Source organism: Bolinopsis microptera, chromosome 9 (genome assembly GCF_026151205.1).
Source record: "Bolinopsis microptera isolate Bmic1 chromosome 9, MBARI_Bmic_1.0, whole genome shotgun sequence".
NCBI lineage: Eukaryota > Metazoa > Ctenophora > Tentaculata > Lobata > Bolinopsidae > Bolinopsis > Bolinopsis microptera.
In genome coordinates this window covers 2,343,069-2,355,866 of record NC_087080.1, presented here as the reverse complement: position 1 = coordinate 2,355,866, position 12,798 = coordinate 2,343,069, and the positions used below count along the sequence as shown (strand labels likewise).

The window sequence follows — 12,798 nt, the reverse complement described above, 5'->3', positions numbered from 1 at the left end:
TGAAAGTGGTTGGTTGAATATAAGGATATGTTGATGAGGGAAAAAGCGGCAGCAGGGTGTCCAGGTGATTTTGAAAATGAAATCTACGAATCTCAGAAAAAATCTATGAAATCTATGAATATTTCTGTCTCAGCAAAGCGAGGTTTCATATTCTGCTCGAGTGAAGCCGAAAGGCCTGAGCGAGACGTGACGATCACCTGCAGGCGCCGATTTTCGGGGGAAAAAGTATTTTTTGCAGTGCCACCGGCGAACATTCTGCTACTACTACTCAGTATCAGAAGTGACCAGGTTCATATTCCACAGTTGTAATTAGGATCGTTCAAATATTTTTAATATTACGTATGCTAAATTTCGGCCATTTCAAACCCATCTCCCACCTCTGTAAGCCGTTTTACATATAGCTATTGTGTAGCTATTACAGTAACGTAAGCTTTCCCCCCCCCCCCTCGCCCCCCCCCCCCCCCCCCCCCCCCCCCCCCTCTTACGATCCATAATCACCTCATTTCCAGCGTATTTGACGGTGATGAGAACAGGCCCCACTTTGTCAGGGGTGTAATGTACAGTGTACTTCATAGTGTCCTCATCAAATACAGTGTCCACAGGTAGCTTCCCTCCTGGTCCCACTATCGTTACCACCAAGTCTCCTGAAGGAGGAGGTTTTTTATAATTTAAAGAATCTAAAATGAGGTTTTAAACAATTGACAGTGGGAAGTGGGGGTGTAAGCATTATTTCTGCTATCCAGTTCTTATGCGATGTCCTGAATTTATCACAACTACCGCCGTCGAATTGTTATGTACCGCTGGTAATAATCATGCAGGACTGGATGTTTAGTACATGTTGTCCTAAACACAAGGAAATATCTTGAAACTAGACATAAACCATTTGATACAGTAACCACAGTAACCACAGTAACCACAGTAACCACAGTAACCACAGTAACCACAGTATAACTAACCAACACCAGCGTCAGAGGTATCCACCACAAAATGTGTCGGTTTATTAACGAACCCCTTCTCCAGGCCGTCACCGGACAGCTTGATCTTTGTTGAGTCTGTCGGCGCGAGGACCTGAAATCTTGAAAATTAGAACTTGCTCTTAATTTTTTAGTAGACGAAGACACTTATTCGGGCTTTAACATTTACTTATATTTTTGAACTGAAAACCTTGAATATATCATCGACTTAAACTGGCCAATTGTTCAAATCTGATCGAACAATTTTGGTCTTTCGGCGAATTTTAACTTTATTCATGATAAAATTATATAAATTTGTGTTTATCGATTAAAAACAAACCTTGACAGTGAAGTCTCCACCAGGGATATCCACTTTGTTGTAGGTCACGTGAAACTTGTGTGGGCCCGGTATTTGGGGGGTGTATTGAACCTGTAACAAGTCAGTAATAATTCAGGACATATCAGTAGGTAAATGTATAGCTGGTCATAACAGTAAGAAGCAAGAACTGAAGTTTAAGAGTTTAGAGATTGGGTTATAATTTTGCTTGCCCCCCCCCCCTCCCATCCCACACTACCAAGTTGAAAGTAATACCTTCGTCTCGTTATCCTTCTTCCACAGCTCCATAGGAACAGTGTTACCATGGCAATCTCTAATTTCCACATCTAGTTTACCAAAACCAGCACCTGTAAATATGTGTTTAGTGTAATTGCAAGTAATTTTCAGTTAACGTTGTGCATAATAGATAAATTCGTCAATCGAGTTTCAAGGTATCTAGGTTAGGGTTAACGGAATGTTTAGATGTTACAGTAACCAAAGTAACCAAAGTAACCACAGGGTTTTATCGGTACTACAGAGCTACAGGATTGACGAATCTTCGCAACACTAAGTCAAACTAACCGGAAGTATCTACAAAGAACTGAGTAGGTGTGTTGACTAAAGCAGTCTCAGTTCCTGGTCCGTATATCTTTATCTTCAGAGGGTCTGATGGAACCAAATCTGAAGTGTCACATGTTAGAGAGACATGTTTTTAGGTTAAAGTTGACAACTTACCTGAAAAACTCTGCTTTCAATGATAATAAGTTAATGAAGAAAGGGCATAAAAGTCCGGAATCTAGCAGGTCTTGTTCTTTTTCAGTACGGACTCCATAAGTCCTGAGTCCGGAGTCCGGACAATGGAGTTAACAGTTTCAACGTGTAACTTTACCAATAGTAGGGGTAGCGTTCTTGAGCAGGGACACGTATGTCAGAACTGACAGCTCGTCTATGTTAGGGTTCACAAGATCTTCCGCTTCTATTATCTGAAATAGATAGTGTTACCATGGCAATCTCTTTAGTATTCTCTTTAAACCAAGGGTATTTTATAAAATAAAGAATTTTAATTGAAGCAGTAGATTAGTCTTCCAAGTAAAATGCTAGTTATTTTCTGATCTGAATCTAGGTAGGTGCTACTTTTACAGTTTAACCCACAAATTATTTACCCTATAATTAAAAATGTAAGTGAGAATATCTGCTCAAAAACTGTTTTCCGTGTAACACGTACTTAAAGTAAAATTTAAAAAGTGTTCCCCGGCAAATGTCACTCAAACACCCGGACGAATCTACGGACGGGTTCTCACCTTGGGTACCCCCAGGCCCTGCTCAGCCCTGTCCAGACCCAGTCTAGCGTTCTCCAGTCTAGCGTTCGGGTCCAGACTACTATACTCAGGGCAGAGGCCCGGTGCTACTGCCTCTATCATGCTGCACAGTGCCAGTCCGTCGTTCCAGTCCGTCGTGAAGTTACGTACTGTTTTTCCTGGGTGGGGGGTTTAGGTTAGGCTTGGTTTGTTCAAGTGTTATCGTCTATACACATGTTTCTTTAGTTATAAACACCTCAGGGTTAGAATAATCAACCGCGGGCGGGCGGGATAGATTCTGATAATCCCGGCTCCCGGCTGTTAATTTTTTCCCGCTTAATAAATAACCCTGGCACAGCTTCTATAATCCCGCCCCGCTAATTTGGCTCAACAAGATTTGTTTTGTTTTCATATTCCATGAGAATTTCATCCGCGCACTGTCAAGTGTTTTGATTGTTGATGAAATGTCATAGTACCTTAGTTTTATTTATCTAGTAGTATAATATACGTCCCAATTCCATTTTATATTTTCCATACTGATCTCATATAGTTAGAATGAAAGGTACACATTAAAACGAATTAGCCCTAGCACTTAGCAACACCCCGGAGGTGTTTATAGCACAAAACGCCGGCAAGTTTAAGGTTATATTAAAATAACCCCTCGTACTCAAACACGTCGGCGTTATTTTCATAATAATCCCTCGGGAAAAATTGAAATACAATCTCTGTGCGTGATGGTGTTATACTTATAACTCATCATTTTATCCCTGAATCGCGATATATATATATATATTTTATGTATAAATATGTTAATGTAGCCCCATCAGCACTTATATCTGCTATACCCAAAAATAAAACAAGGGTTAGCAATATTGAGATGGGGTTATATCATGGTAGCGAGCAGGCGAGCGAGCGTGGCGCCCTTAACACTAACAGCACACCTACGCGAGCGTGGCGCCCTTAACAGCACACCTACAACCACATGCAGGTAATCAGCTCCCGCTGGTACCAACCAACAGCACCCGTGTTACCTGATCTCGAGGTGTCGTTTGGTACCTCGTTTTCCCACTTACCAACGTCCACATTGGGAATTTGCCCAGCACCTGGGTTCATCAAGAGTTTGCCGAGATGACGAAACATAAAGTCCGCAGAATGACGGTGCACTTGATGCCCAATGCCCATATAAGGTAATTTTATCACAGAGCGAGCTGGACACGGCCACACTCTACAGTGCGAACTGTCTGCTTTTAGCGACTCTGCAACGTGAGGCAGGGTACAAGCTTACTTCTTGTATTTAAGTATTTATAACGCATTGGTTATGGCGGGGAAAACGAATTTTGGCGAAATCTTTTGTATAAAATTTAATTTTCAATTTCTTTCGCACGCGCCGTTCTTCACCGACGGCGAAATAATTTTACGGTGACTAGGTTCCTAGATTCTCAGTATTATAATGTTACTATCATTTCTGCACAAGTATTGTTCCTATGCATTTCGGAAGCGTATTCTGCAGATACCTCAACCTGCCAGTCACCTAAGGAACGATCTGCCGTCTCAAATGAATAAATAACGTTTATTATTAAACACACTTACAGTATATGACATTCAAAATCGTTTAAAAAACAGAAACCATACCTAACTGTTCTTTGATTTTTGAGACTTTTTCTAGTCCTAGGCCCTAGCTTAATCGCCAAATTTTGACCCGGATTCCAAATATAATGAAATGCTGATTTTTAGTGAGAACGGGACGAAGCCAGGATTCCAGTTAATTATCCTTGTATTGGTATAGCAGTATCATATATAGCATCCATCATTCTATTTTACTACAGTACGAACCCTTTCGCTCTAACGCCGAGTTTTAATTTTAAACATGGTTGATGGTTAGCGTAACCACAGCAACGTGTTCTACGTGGTCGGTTCAGGGTATTGAATACGATACTGAAGTGGGCCAAAACTTATATTGAAAACCTATCTACTACTTTGAGTTTGAATATTTGATCACTATATTGATTCTTCATATAAAAACGATATTAATTAACAAAACACTCCGTTTAAATACAATCCATCGAAATATTACTTAACCAAAACAGAAAGATAATACTATGCTCACTGCTCTGATACTTTTAATCTATATTTCATAGTCTATACCAACCACTTGTTGTTGCTTTTGGCCGGGCGCAGGACTGGAAAAAAGTGCCGGACCGGGACCGATCTTGTAACCTTACTTTTTATGAATACGACTTATCACTTAACCCTTAAGCTGCCGTAAAATGTTTTATTCTAACCCCTAAACAGAAACCGCAAACTGGTAGAGGTTTATATGCCGTGCGACCAAGTATGGGGTAAAATTCCGTTTTGCTGTGACGAAAATTTGTGATTAAGAATTAGGGGAGGGGTCCATGTCATTCGCCATTCCTATGTAAAATGGGTATTCTAAATCTGTTATCTTTTCTAAATAGTAAATATATTTACTAATATATAAAGTACAGAAGCCACAAAGTAAATTGTATAATAACTTTAAATTATATGGTAGCTCTTATTTCGTTCCTTTCTAAGAACACATCGTATGATTAGTGATTACAGCTGTACAAGACAACGTTGAATGATTTCAACTTTTCAAGTCCCCTGAAATGATTAATTGTATATGATAACCAGAACACGTCAATGTTTCGTCTGACTGAGACTCTATCAAGGATAAGTTGACAGTATCTGTCAACAAGTTGTTGCTAGCGGAACGGTCCAACCGCCCTTCATAGATAATGTAGGTATATAATATACTGACATAACGTACCTAACACGATAGCACGTGGTATATTCGCTTTCACTTTCTCTGCGCGGCGTTATCTCAAGAACAAAATACATGGACACAACCCGTCCTACATTCTCTTTCACTTTCTCCGTTTCTTTACAGTTTGACTCTCTGTTGTGCTGCAATTACTTGAGGAGGGTTTGAGTTAATCTACTCATTGTTGAGATTCAGGGCGGAGCCTTGACAACACGTGACAATGTATTATGTCCAGCTAATATAAGGATAGGATAAAACTAGGCTGCTCAGGCGAGGAGAGTTGAGAACAAAGAATGTGAAGTGACACGTGGGCAATATGAAGTGACACGTGGGTTAAAAACAGGGATAATTGTCGAAGCTTTTAATCCGAGAACAGTAAGATTGTATTGGTTTGTAAAAAGAGCTTAGAAATCGCGGACTCTGTTAATTTTGTCCAATTAAGCAAAACAATGCCAGCGAATCGACTGACGTGAGCTGACTTCAGACATTCTTGGAGAATAAAATGATGAATTTATTCTGCGGTTTGATAAATATTAACGAATAAGTAGGAGCAGCTCATCTTACAGCGGGATTTTCAGCTTTTGTACTCCCCGCGTATTAATAACACAGTGGGAATATTTAAGTAACTATTGCAAGTGAAAATTGAATACTAAAGAATGGCTCATTCTGTTAAATAAAGGTCTATATTTAGAAAATCCAAAAAGAGTAACTAATTTGAAATTGATTTATGGTGAATTATTTAGATATTTATTTAGATTTAGAAGATAAGTAGAGAGAAACTCAAATTCTGTAGACTAGTCTGTACTAATATGTCCCCAAATCTAGTGATTTGAAAACATTGAAAATGCCCAGTGACACACTTGTCCACTTGATACTTTACAGAACAGGTGTCCACACATCTGTCAACAACAACAGATCCTGGGAATACTTGTTTAACAAAGCCTGAATTCCAACATTTCTACTGAGTCAGGCACTGCGTAGGTCGTCCAAGTTTGGGTTTAACTTTGTTTAATATCAATGAGTATTGAGTAGGCTAGAACTTAATTAATTAAGTTAATTAATTAATTAAGGGAATTAAGGTCCTATCTGTACCACAAAAACTTCTTCATTAACTCAGGTCTGTTTTAATACTTTCAACACTACTATATAACAAATAATTTGAGTAAATGGCATTCAACATGGCCGCTGGATTACTGGTGACGACTGCTTAAAGACAGACGAACCTATAGTATAAAAGGCTGCGAAGAGTGTGACGAAGTATCATTGCTTCATTGGCTTTATTGAAATGATGAATTGCCCAAACAATCAAGTCTGTACAGTGATTTAAAGTTTGGTATCTAGAATTTCCAATTTGAATGATTGGGTAATTTTTATTAGCCACATATCACATGACACATGTTGAAAGCGAGATATTTCCAGCTGGTCTGTTGAACGAAACAATACGACTAACGTGATATTCGTTCATTTAAAGTCCGTTAGAATATCCGGGTACCATGTACGTGCAGGAAAGTTCGCGCTCTTTCGAAGAGCAACGTTTGAGTTCATATGTTATGAATTATGCAAATACATTAATGTATTTATGTCTGCCCAGATTTATGTCCACATAATTTCCACATAATTTCCGCATAATTTCCACATTATTTCCACATAATTTCTGCTCAATAAGGTATAGTTTACAGTCAGTGAGGTTTGCTAATGTTCTGTTTTGATATCTGTTCAATAAAATTGGAAAATATTTAGTATAAATATTACTTTCTATTTATTCAGACAAAGAGACAGTCGGAATACTGCATTACATTTGCTAGCGTTTATTTCCGAATAAATTGGCGCCCGTCACTGAATCAAGTAAGACAGTCTAGATAGTTGTGTCCAATAAGATGCCAGCAAGTGGGCCCGGCAGGTGGGATCCAGGCACGTGCCACCAACCCAACTCTCCGGTCAGGCTGCCTGCATTGTTATTTTCAGCCCACAGTTCTCAGGGCTAATGAACGACTTTTGTTTTGCACGAGCATGGAGCGGCTGACACTTCAGAGATCCCAATGACCTGACAAAAGCAAGGCACACGTGCCCTGAGTTCAAGCTTGTAATTGGACAATAGCACCGGTACCCGCACTGCCATCTCTCACCAGCGCCTTTGTTGTCTCCCAGCAGTTTAATTCGGGATGCACGATGGTGTATTGTGTTTGGTGGTCGGGCGAGCATGTCTTGATAACAATAAACTATTATCTTATCAGATAGTTTATACCATTTCTGTAAAGACAAAGAAATCTTCAGATCGGTTTCGCTATGCGTGCATGATAAAAAGGCGGTCCACAAATGAGAAATCATTTTTTATTTCAAGCGAACTGCTGATCTTCTTATGTGATTCATCACTTTTCGGCAAAAAGGAGTAATATGAATCACAGTGCCCCGTTAAAACTCTTATTTATGTACTATAATTTAATTGCATCTAATTCAGTTTCCCAATCTAGTATAGTTCCAAATAACTTTAGATGAATGTGTTTATTAATTAAACAAATTTCTGTTTCTAATTTAATATCCTACTCTAGCCTCGCTCCAAACTCCAAAGTACTCCAAAGATGAAGCTGTTCATTGCTATCACCCTTTTCGCCATGGTCATGTTCGTTAACTGCCAAGGTAATGATCAATATTTCTTTTGCCACAGATTTATTTTCATAGTTGTCATTAACTTCTAACTTAAAAATATATAAATTTCATTGATGAAACAATATATAGGTAATGTTATGCATATGAGTTTAACGACGACTCAACGACTGCATATAAAAGTTGAGTAGTTTAAATGAGTGTAATATTTTCAGAAGCTGAAACCGAAGCAGAAGCTGAACCCGAAGCAGAAGCTGAACCCGAAGTAGAAGCTGAAGTCGAAGTAGAAGCAGAAGCAGATGACGCTGATGCCGGCGGTAAGTTAAGGAATGATCTTGGTTTATTTTACAATAATAATTTAAGTATCAAAAGTATATAATAAGTATCAAAAGTAACCGTACAGCAGACCTTTTGTGGTTCTCAGGTATATGATCAGCTCTGAAGTCTGAGTAACACTTTACTTTTCAGCCTCCTCAATCCAGCTGGCTCTCCTTGCTCTGGTACCAGTAGTTGCCCGACTTGTCTAGGAACGTCGTAAGTTTGAAATATACCGACTAATTATTATTTTAATAAGTTACATTTCTGGCTCATTACTTTTTATCAATTATAGATTCCTCATTAATTCTCATGTACATGGATTTGACAATAACATATATTGTCGACTATAATTAATCATACAACATAATATAGTTATAATGATATTAGATATATAACATGTCAAGCTTGATTTTAAGATAATAACTCTGAGCTTTTCTAGCTAGTCTAGTTCAACTTAAGGTTAATGTAAGACGTAAAACGATTACCTTACTCGGGAATATTATAGCGGGTTAATTTATGACTGGGAAAATTAATGACCGGGAAAAATATGGCGGAATTTTCCAAAACCCACCAAGCATCAAAATGTATTACTATTAGTTTACCTTACTCGGGAACATTATAGCGGGTTAATTTATGACTGGGAAAATTAATGACCGGGAAAAATATGGCGGAATTTTCCAAAACCCACCACTTTATCCCAGTCATAATATTCCCGAGTAAGGTAGTCAGATAAACCAATATTTACTTATATTCTAAGGTTAATATAAAACGATAAGTCAGATAATTCAATAAATGCATTTATTTTCTAAGCACCTTTATCAAGGTATAAATTGTAAACCATGTTTTATTTTCAGAGGCAGCGGTCCCCCGCTGCAATTCGCAGAGATTGAGCAACTACTTCCTTATACGGACGAAGCGGAGGATTTCATGCTAATCAGACACGAATTCAAAAACTTTCGGTCACTTAAATTATACGTTCGGGTAAATTTAGGTGATTTCAGTGTTCAAATTTAAACCATGGCCGTGGTGATTTTGTCATTTTGCTTTCTTTTTACTATTTGACTTTTATGATTATCTTTTCTTAATTGTTGTTCTTACTGTGTCAAGTCATTTACTTAAAATTAAAACTAAATGTGGACCTAAAATGATATTCGATATTATGGTAAAAATTCGGTAAAACCATAATTCCAACAACATAGAGTTCATTAATATCGTCAAATAACGTCTAGAAAAACAAATCCATATCATTAGCTCTGCTTCACCCGCTCTCCTTGAAGATTTTGTGATGTAATCTTATAGGAACCTGTGCATTGTACAGCACAGACCGACCGATACAAACTATCTGTTAATGAAGGAAGTTAGAGCAAACTCTGAGGAAGGACTGCGGACAAGGATATTTGGAGGGTTATCAGGCGTAGGTCGGACTAGTAGTAATACCCCTCTGAAGTCATACCCTGAAGTCAGCTTGACTTTAACCCTGCTCCCTGCTCCCTGCTCCCTGCTCCCTGCTCCCTGCTCCCTGCTCCCTGCTCCCTGCTCCCTGCTCCCTGCTCCCTGCTCCCTGCTCCCTGCTCCCTGCTCCCTGCTCCCTGCTCCCTGCTCCCTGCTCCCTGCTCCCTGCTCCCTGCTCCCTGCTCCCTGCTCCCTGCTCCCTGCTCCCTGCTCCCTGCTCCCTGCTCCCTGCTCCCTGCTCCCTGCTCCCTGCTCCCTGCTCCCTGCTCCCTGCTCCCTGCTCCCTGCTCCCTGCTCCCTGCTCCCTGCTCCCTGCTCCCTGCTCCCTGCTCCCTGCTCCCTGCTCCCTGCTCCCTGCTCCCTGCTCCCTGCTCCCTGCTCCCTGCTCCCTGCTCCCTGCTCCCTGCTCCCTGCTCCCTGCTCCCTGCTCCCTGCTCCCTGCTCCCTGCTCCCTGCTCCCTGCTCCCTGCTCCCTGCTCCCTGCTCCCTGCTCCCTGCTCCCTGCTCCCTGCTCCCTGCTCCCTGCTCCCTGCTCCCTGCTCCCTGCTCCCTGCTCCCTGCTCCCTGCTCCCTGCTCCCTGCTCCCTGCTCCCTGCTCCCTGCTCCCTGCTCCCTGCTCCCTGCTCCCTGCTCCCTGCTCCCTGCTCCCTGCTCCCTGCTCCCTGCTCCCTGCTCCCTGCTCCCTGCTCCCTGCTCCCTGCTCCCTGCTCCCTGCTCCCTGCTCCCTGCTCCCTGCTCCCTGCTCCCTGCTCCCTGCTCCCTGCTCCCTGCTCCCTGCTCCCTGCTCCCTGCTCCCTGCTCCCTGCTCCCTGCTCCCTGCTCCCTGCCCCCTGCTCCCTGCTACCTGCTCCCTGCTCCCTGCTCCCTGCTCCCTGCTCCCTGCTCCCTGCTACCCTCCTCATCCTGCCAAAGACGTCATCTATGGCAGAACTTGTGAAGATGTTTTATATGATGTTTTAAAAATTGCAACAAGTTTTAATCGAAGAACTCGTAATTAAAAGTACACAAATATCCGTATAAGTGCGTGTTCAGTATCCACAGTCATTATGCTGAGTATGTAAACAGAACCGAACTTTGTACGCGTACCGTTACACCTGTTAAATACACGCAAACGTACAGTTACACAGTACGTGTACTTCGTGTACTAGTACCGGACCTTCATTATTTGACGTTTTATAAGACTATTTCTTTCCTTCCTCTAATAAGCCGAAGTTTTAATAAGAATGGTGATAAATCTTAAATATAAAAATAAATAGCGAGAAAGGTAGATAAATAGCGAGAAAGGTAAATCATCTCTATACATACCATTATTATGTTGATGAATTACGGGTGAAACCCCGAATTTACTCGAATGAATACTGAATAGTGATTAGTGATGAATAGTGATAATTAGTGATCAATAGTGATGAATAGTGATGAATAGTGGTGAATAGTATTAGTGGCGAATAGTGATGAATAATGATGAATAGTGGTGAATAGTGATGAATAGTGATGAATAGTGATAAATAGTGGTGAATAGTGATGAATAGTGATGAATAGTGATGAATAGTGGTAAATAATGATGAATAGTGATGAATAGTGGTGAATAGTGGTGAATAGTGATGAATAGTAATGAATAGTGATGAATAGTGATGAATAGTGATGAATAGTGATGAATAGTGGTGAATAGTGATGAGTAGTAATGAATAGTGATGAATAGTGATGAATAGTGATGAATAGTGATGAATAGTGATGAATAGTGATGAATAGTGGTGAATAATGATGAATAGTGGTGAATAGTGATGAATAGTGATGAATAGTGATGAATAGTGATGAATAGTGATGAATAGTGATGAATAGTGATGAATAGTGGTGAATAATGATGAATAGTGATGAATAGTGATGAATAGTGGTGAATATTGATGAATAGTGATGAATAGTAATGAATAGTGATGAATAATGATGAATAGTGATGAATAGTGGTGAATAGTGATGAATAGTGATGAATAGTAATGAATAGTGATGAATAGTAATGAATAGTGCTGAATAGTGATGTCGCCCCTTCCTCCTCCCCTAAAAAATCCGCCTTTCTTTGATATAATTTACTTCAAACAATCAGCAATACCACATAAATAAAACATAGGTGGCAGGGGTGATGTCACACCCTAACTACATATTATATTGGAGTCATGTTACACACTGCTGAGGACTCTGCGATGACAGCATCGACACTAAAGTGAAAGTGAAAGAGAATCACGGGCCTCACCTTACCATACATGTTGGTTTCTTTACAGGATCATGACAGTTTACATGTTAATTCTCGTCTGCTCGGTATTATGGATCACTTCACTTTAATTTTCACATTATCGCGACATATTGGCTCATAGTTGGTCGTGTATGGGCTAAGTTTTAAACTTTGCAAAATATACTCTCACTAACAAAACAAATATGCAGCACCGTGTCACATATGCTGAGGTAGTGACACGGTACTGTCCCTCCCTCTCTCCCTCCCTCCCTCCCTCTCTCTCTCCCTCCCTCCCTCCCGTCTAGGCAGGGTGCTAGGTTGTGGGTGCAGCATAGTGTAATGTCATCTTCACTATCACATGGTGATACACGAGTATTTTAGTGAAATCTCGTCCTGAGTAGCACCCTTTTCCTTAATTTTGTGAAATAATGTATCATCGAAACAGAAATTGAAAGAGAGAGAACTTAGACTTCAATCTTCTGTTATTACATCCTTCAGGAATTTTGGATTCAGTATGATGATTGATGAAATTATTGAGCTGCAACATCTCAAGATGAGATTTTACAGGTGATTCGACCAACGGTTAGAATCTTCTCTCTCCCTCTCTCTCCCTCTCTCTCCCTTCCTCCGGCCTCCCCCTCCCTCCCCTCTCTCTCCCCCCTCTCTCTCCCCCTCTCTCTCCCCCCGTCTCTCCCCTCTCTCTCCCCCTCCCCCTCCCTCCCTCTCCCTCCCTCTCTCCTTCCCCCCTTTCTCCCCCTCTCTTTCCCCCTCTCTCCCCCTCTCTTCCCCTCTCTCTCCCCCTCTTGCTCCCGCTCTCGCTCGCTCTCCCGCTCTTTATAACTTATGCTGCA

At 40.8% G+C, this 12,798-nt stretch overlaps 1 protein-coding gene and 1 long non-coding RNA gene across 4 annotated transcripts in view; one reads left to right on the top strand and one right to left on the bottom strand.

Annotated features, from left to right (window-relative positions):
• The window catches only part of LOC134820767 (filamin-C-like), a 77,797-nt gene that overhangs the window by 46,800 nt on the left and 18,199 nt on the right, over window positions 1–12,798 (bottom strand). For all 3 annotated transcript variants that reach the window (XM_063831355.1, XM_063831356.1, XM_063831354.1), the window contains exons 6-12: window positions 2,571–2,746; window positions 2,159–2,252; window positions 1,852–1,950; window positions 1,546–1,637; window positions 1,294–1,383; window positions 957–1,068; window positions 499–644 (exon numbers count right to left, since the gene is read on the bottom strand). In XM_063831355.1, coding sequence (XP_063687425.1) covers window positions 499–644; window positions 957–1,068; window positions 1,294–1,383; window positions 1,546–1,637; window positions 1,852–1,950; window positions 2,159–2,252; window positions 2,571–2,746 — 809 coding nt within the window. The remainder of the gene's footprint in view (window positions 1–498; window positions 645–956; window positions 1,069–1,293; window positions 1,384–1,545; window positions 1,638–1,851; window positions 1,951–2,158; window positions 2,253–2,570; window positions 2,747–12,798) is intronic.
• LOC134820808 (uncharacterized) lies at window positions 7,900–9,356 on the top strand. The gene is made up of 4 exons (XR_010160926.1): window positions 7,900–7,986; window positions 8,169–8,270; window positions 8,422–8,487; window positions 9,126–9,356. It is a non-coding gene; the product is annotated as an uncharacterized LOC134820808 (long non-coding RNA).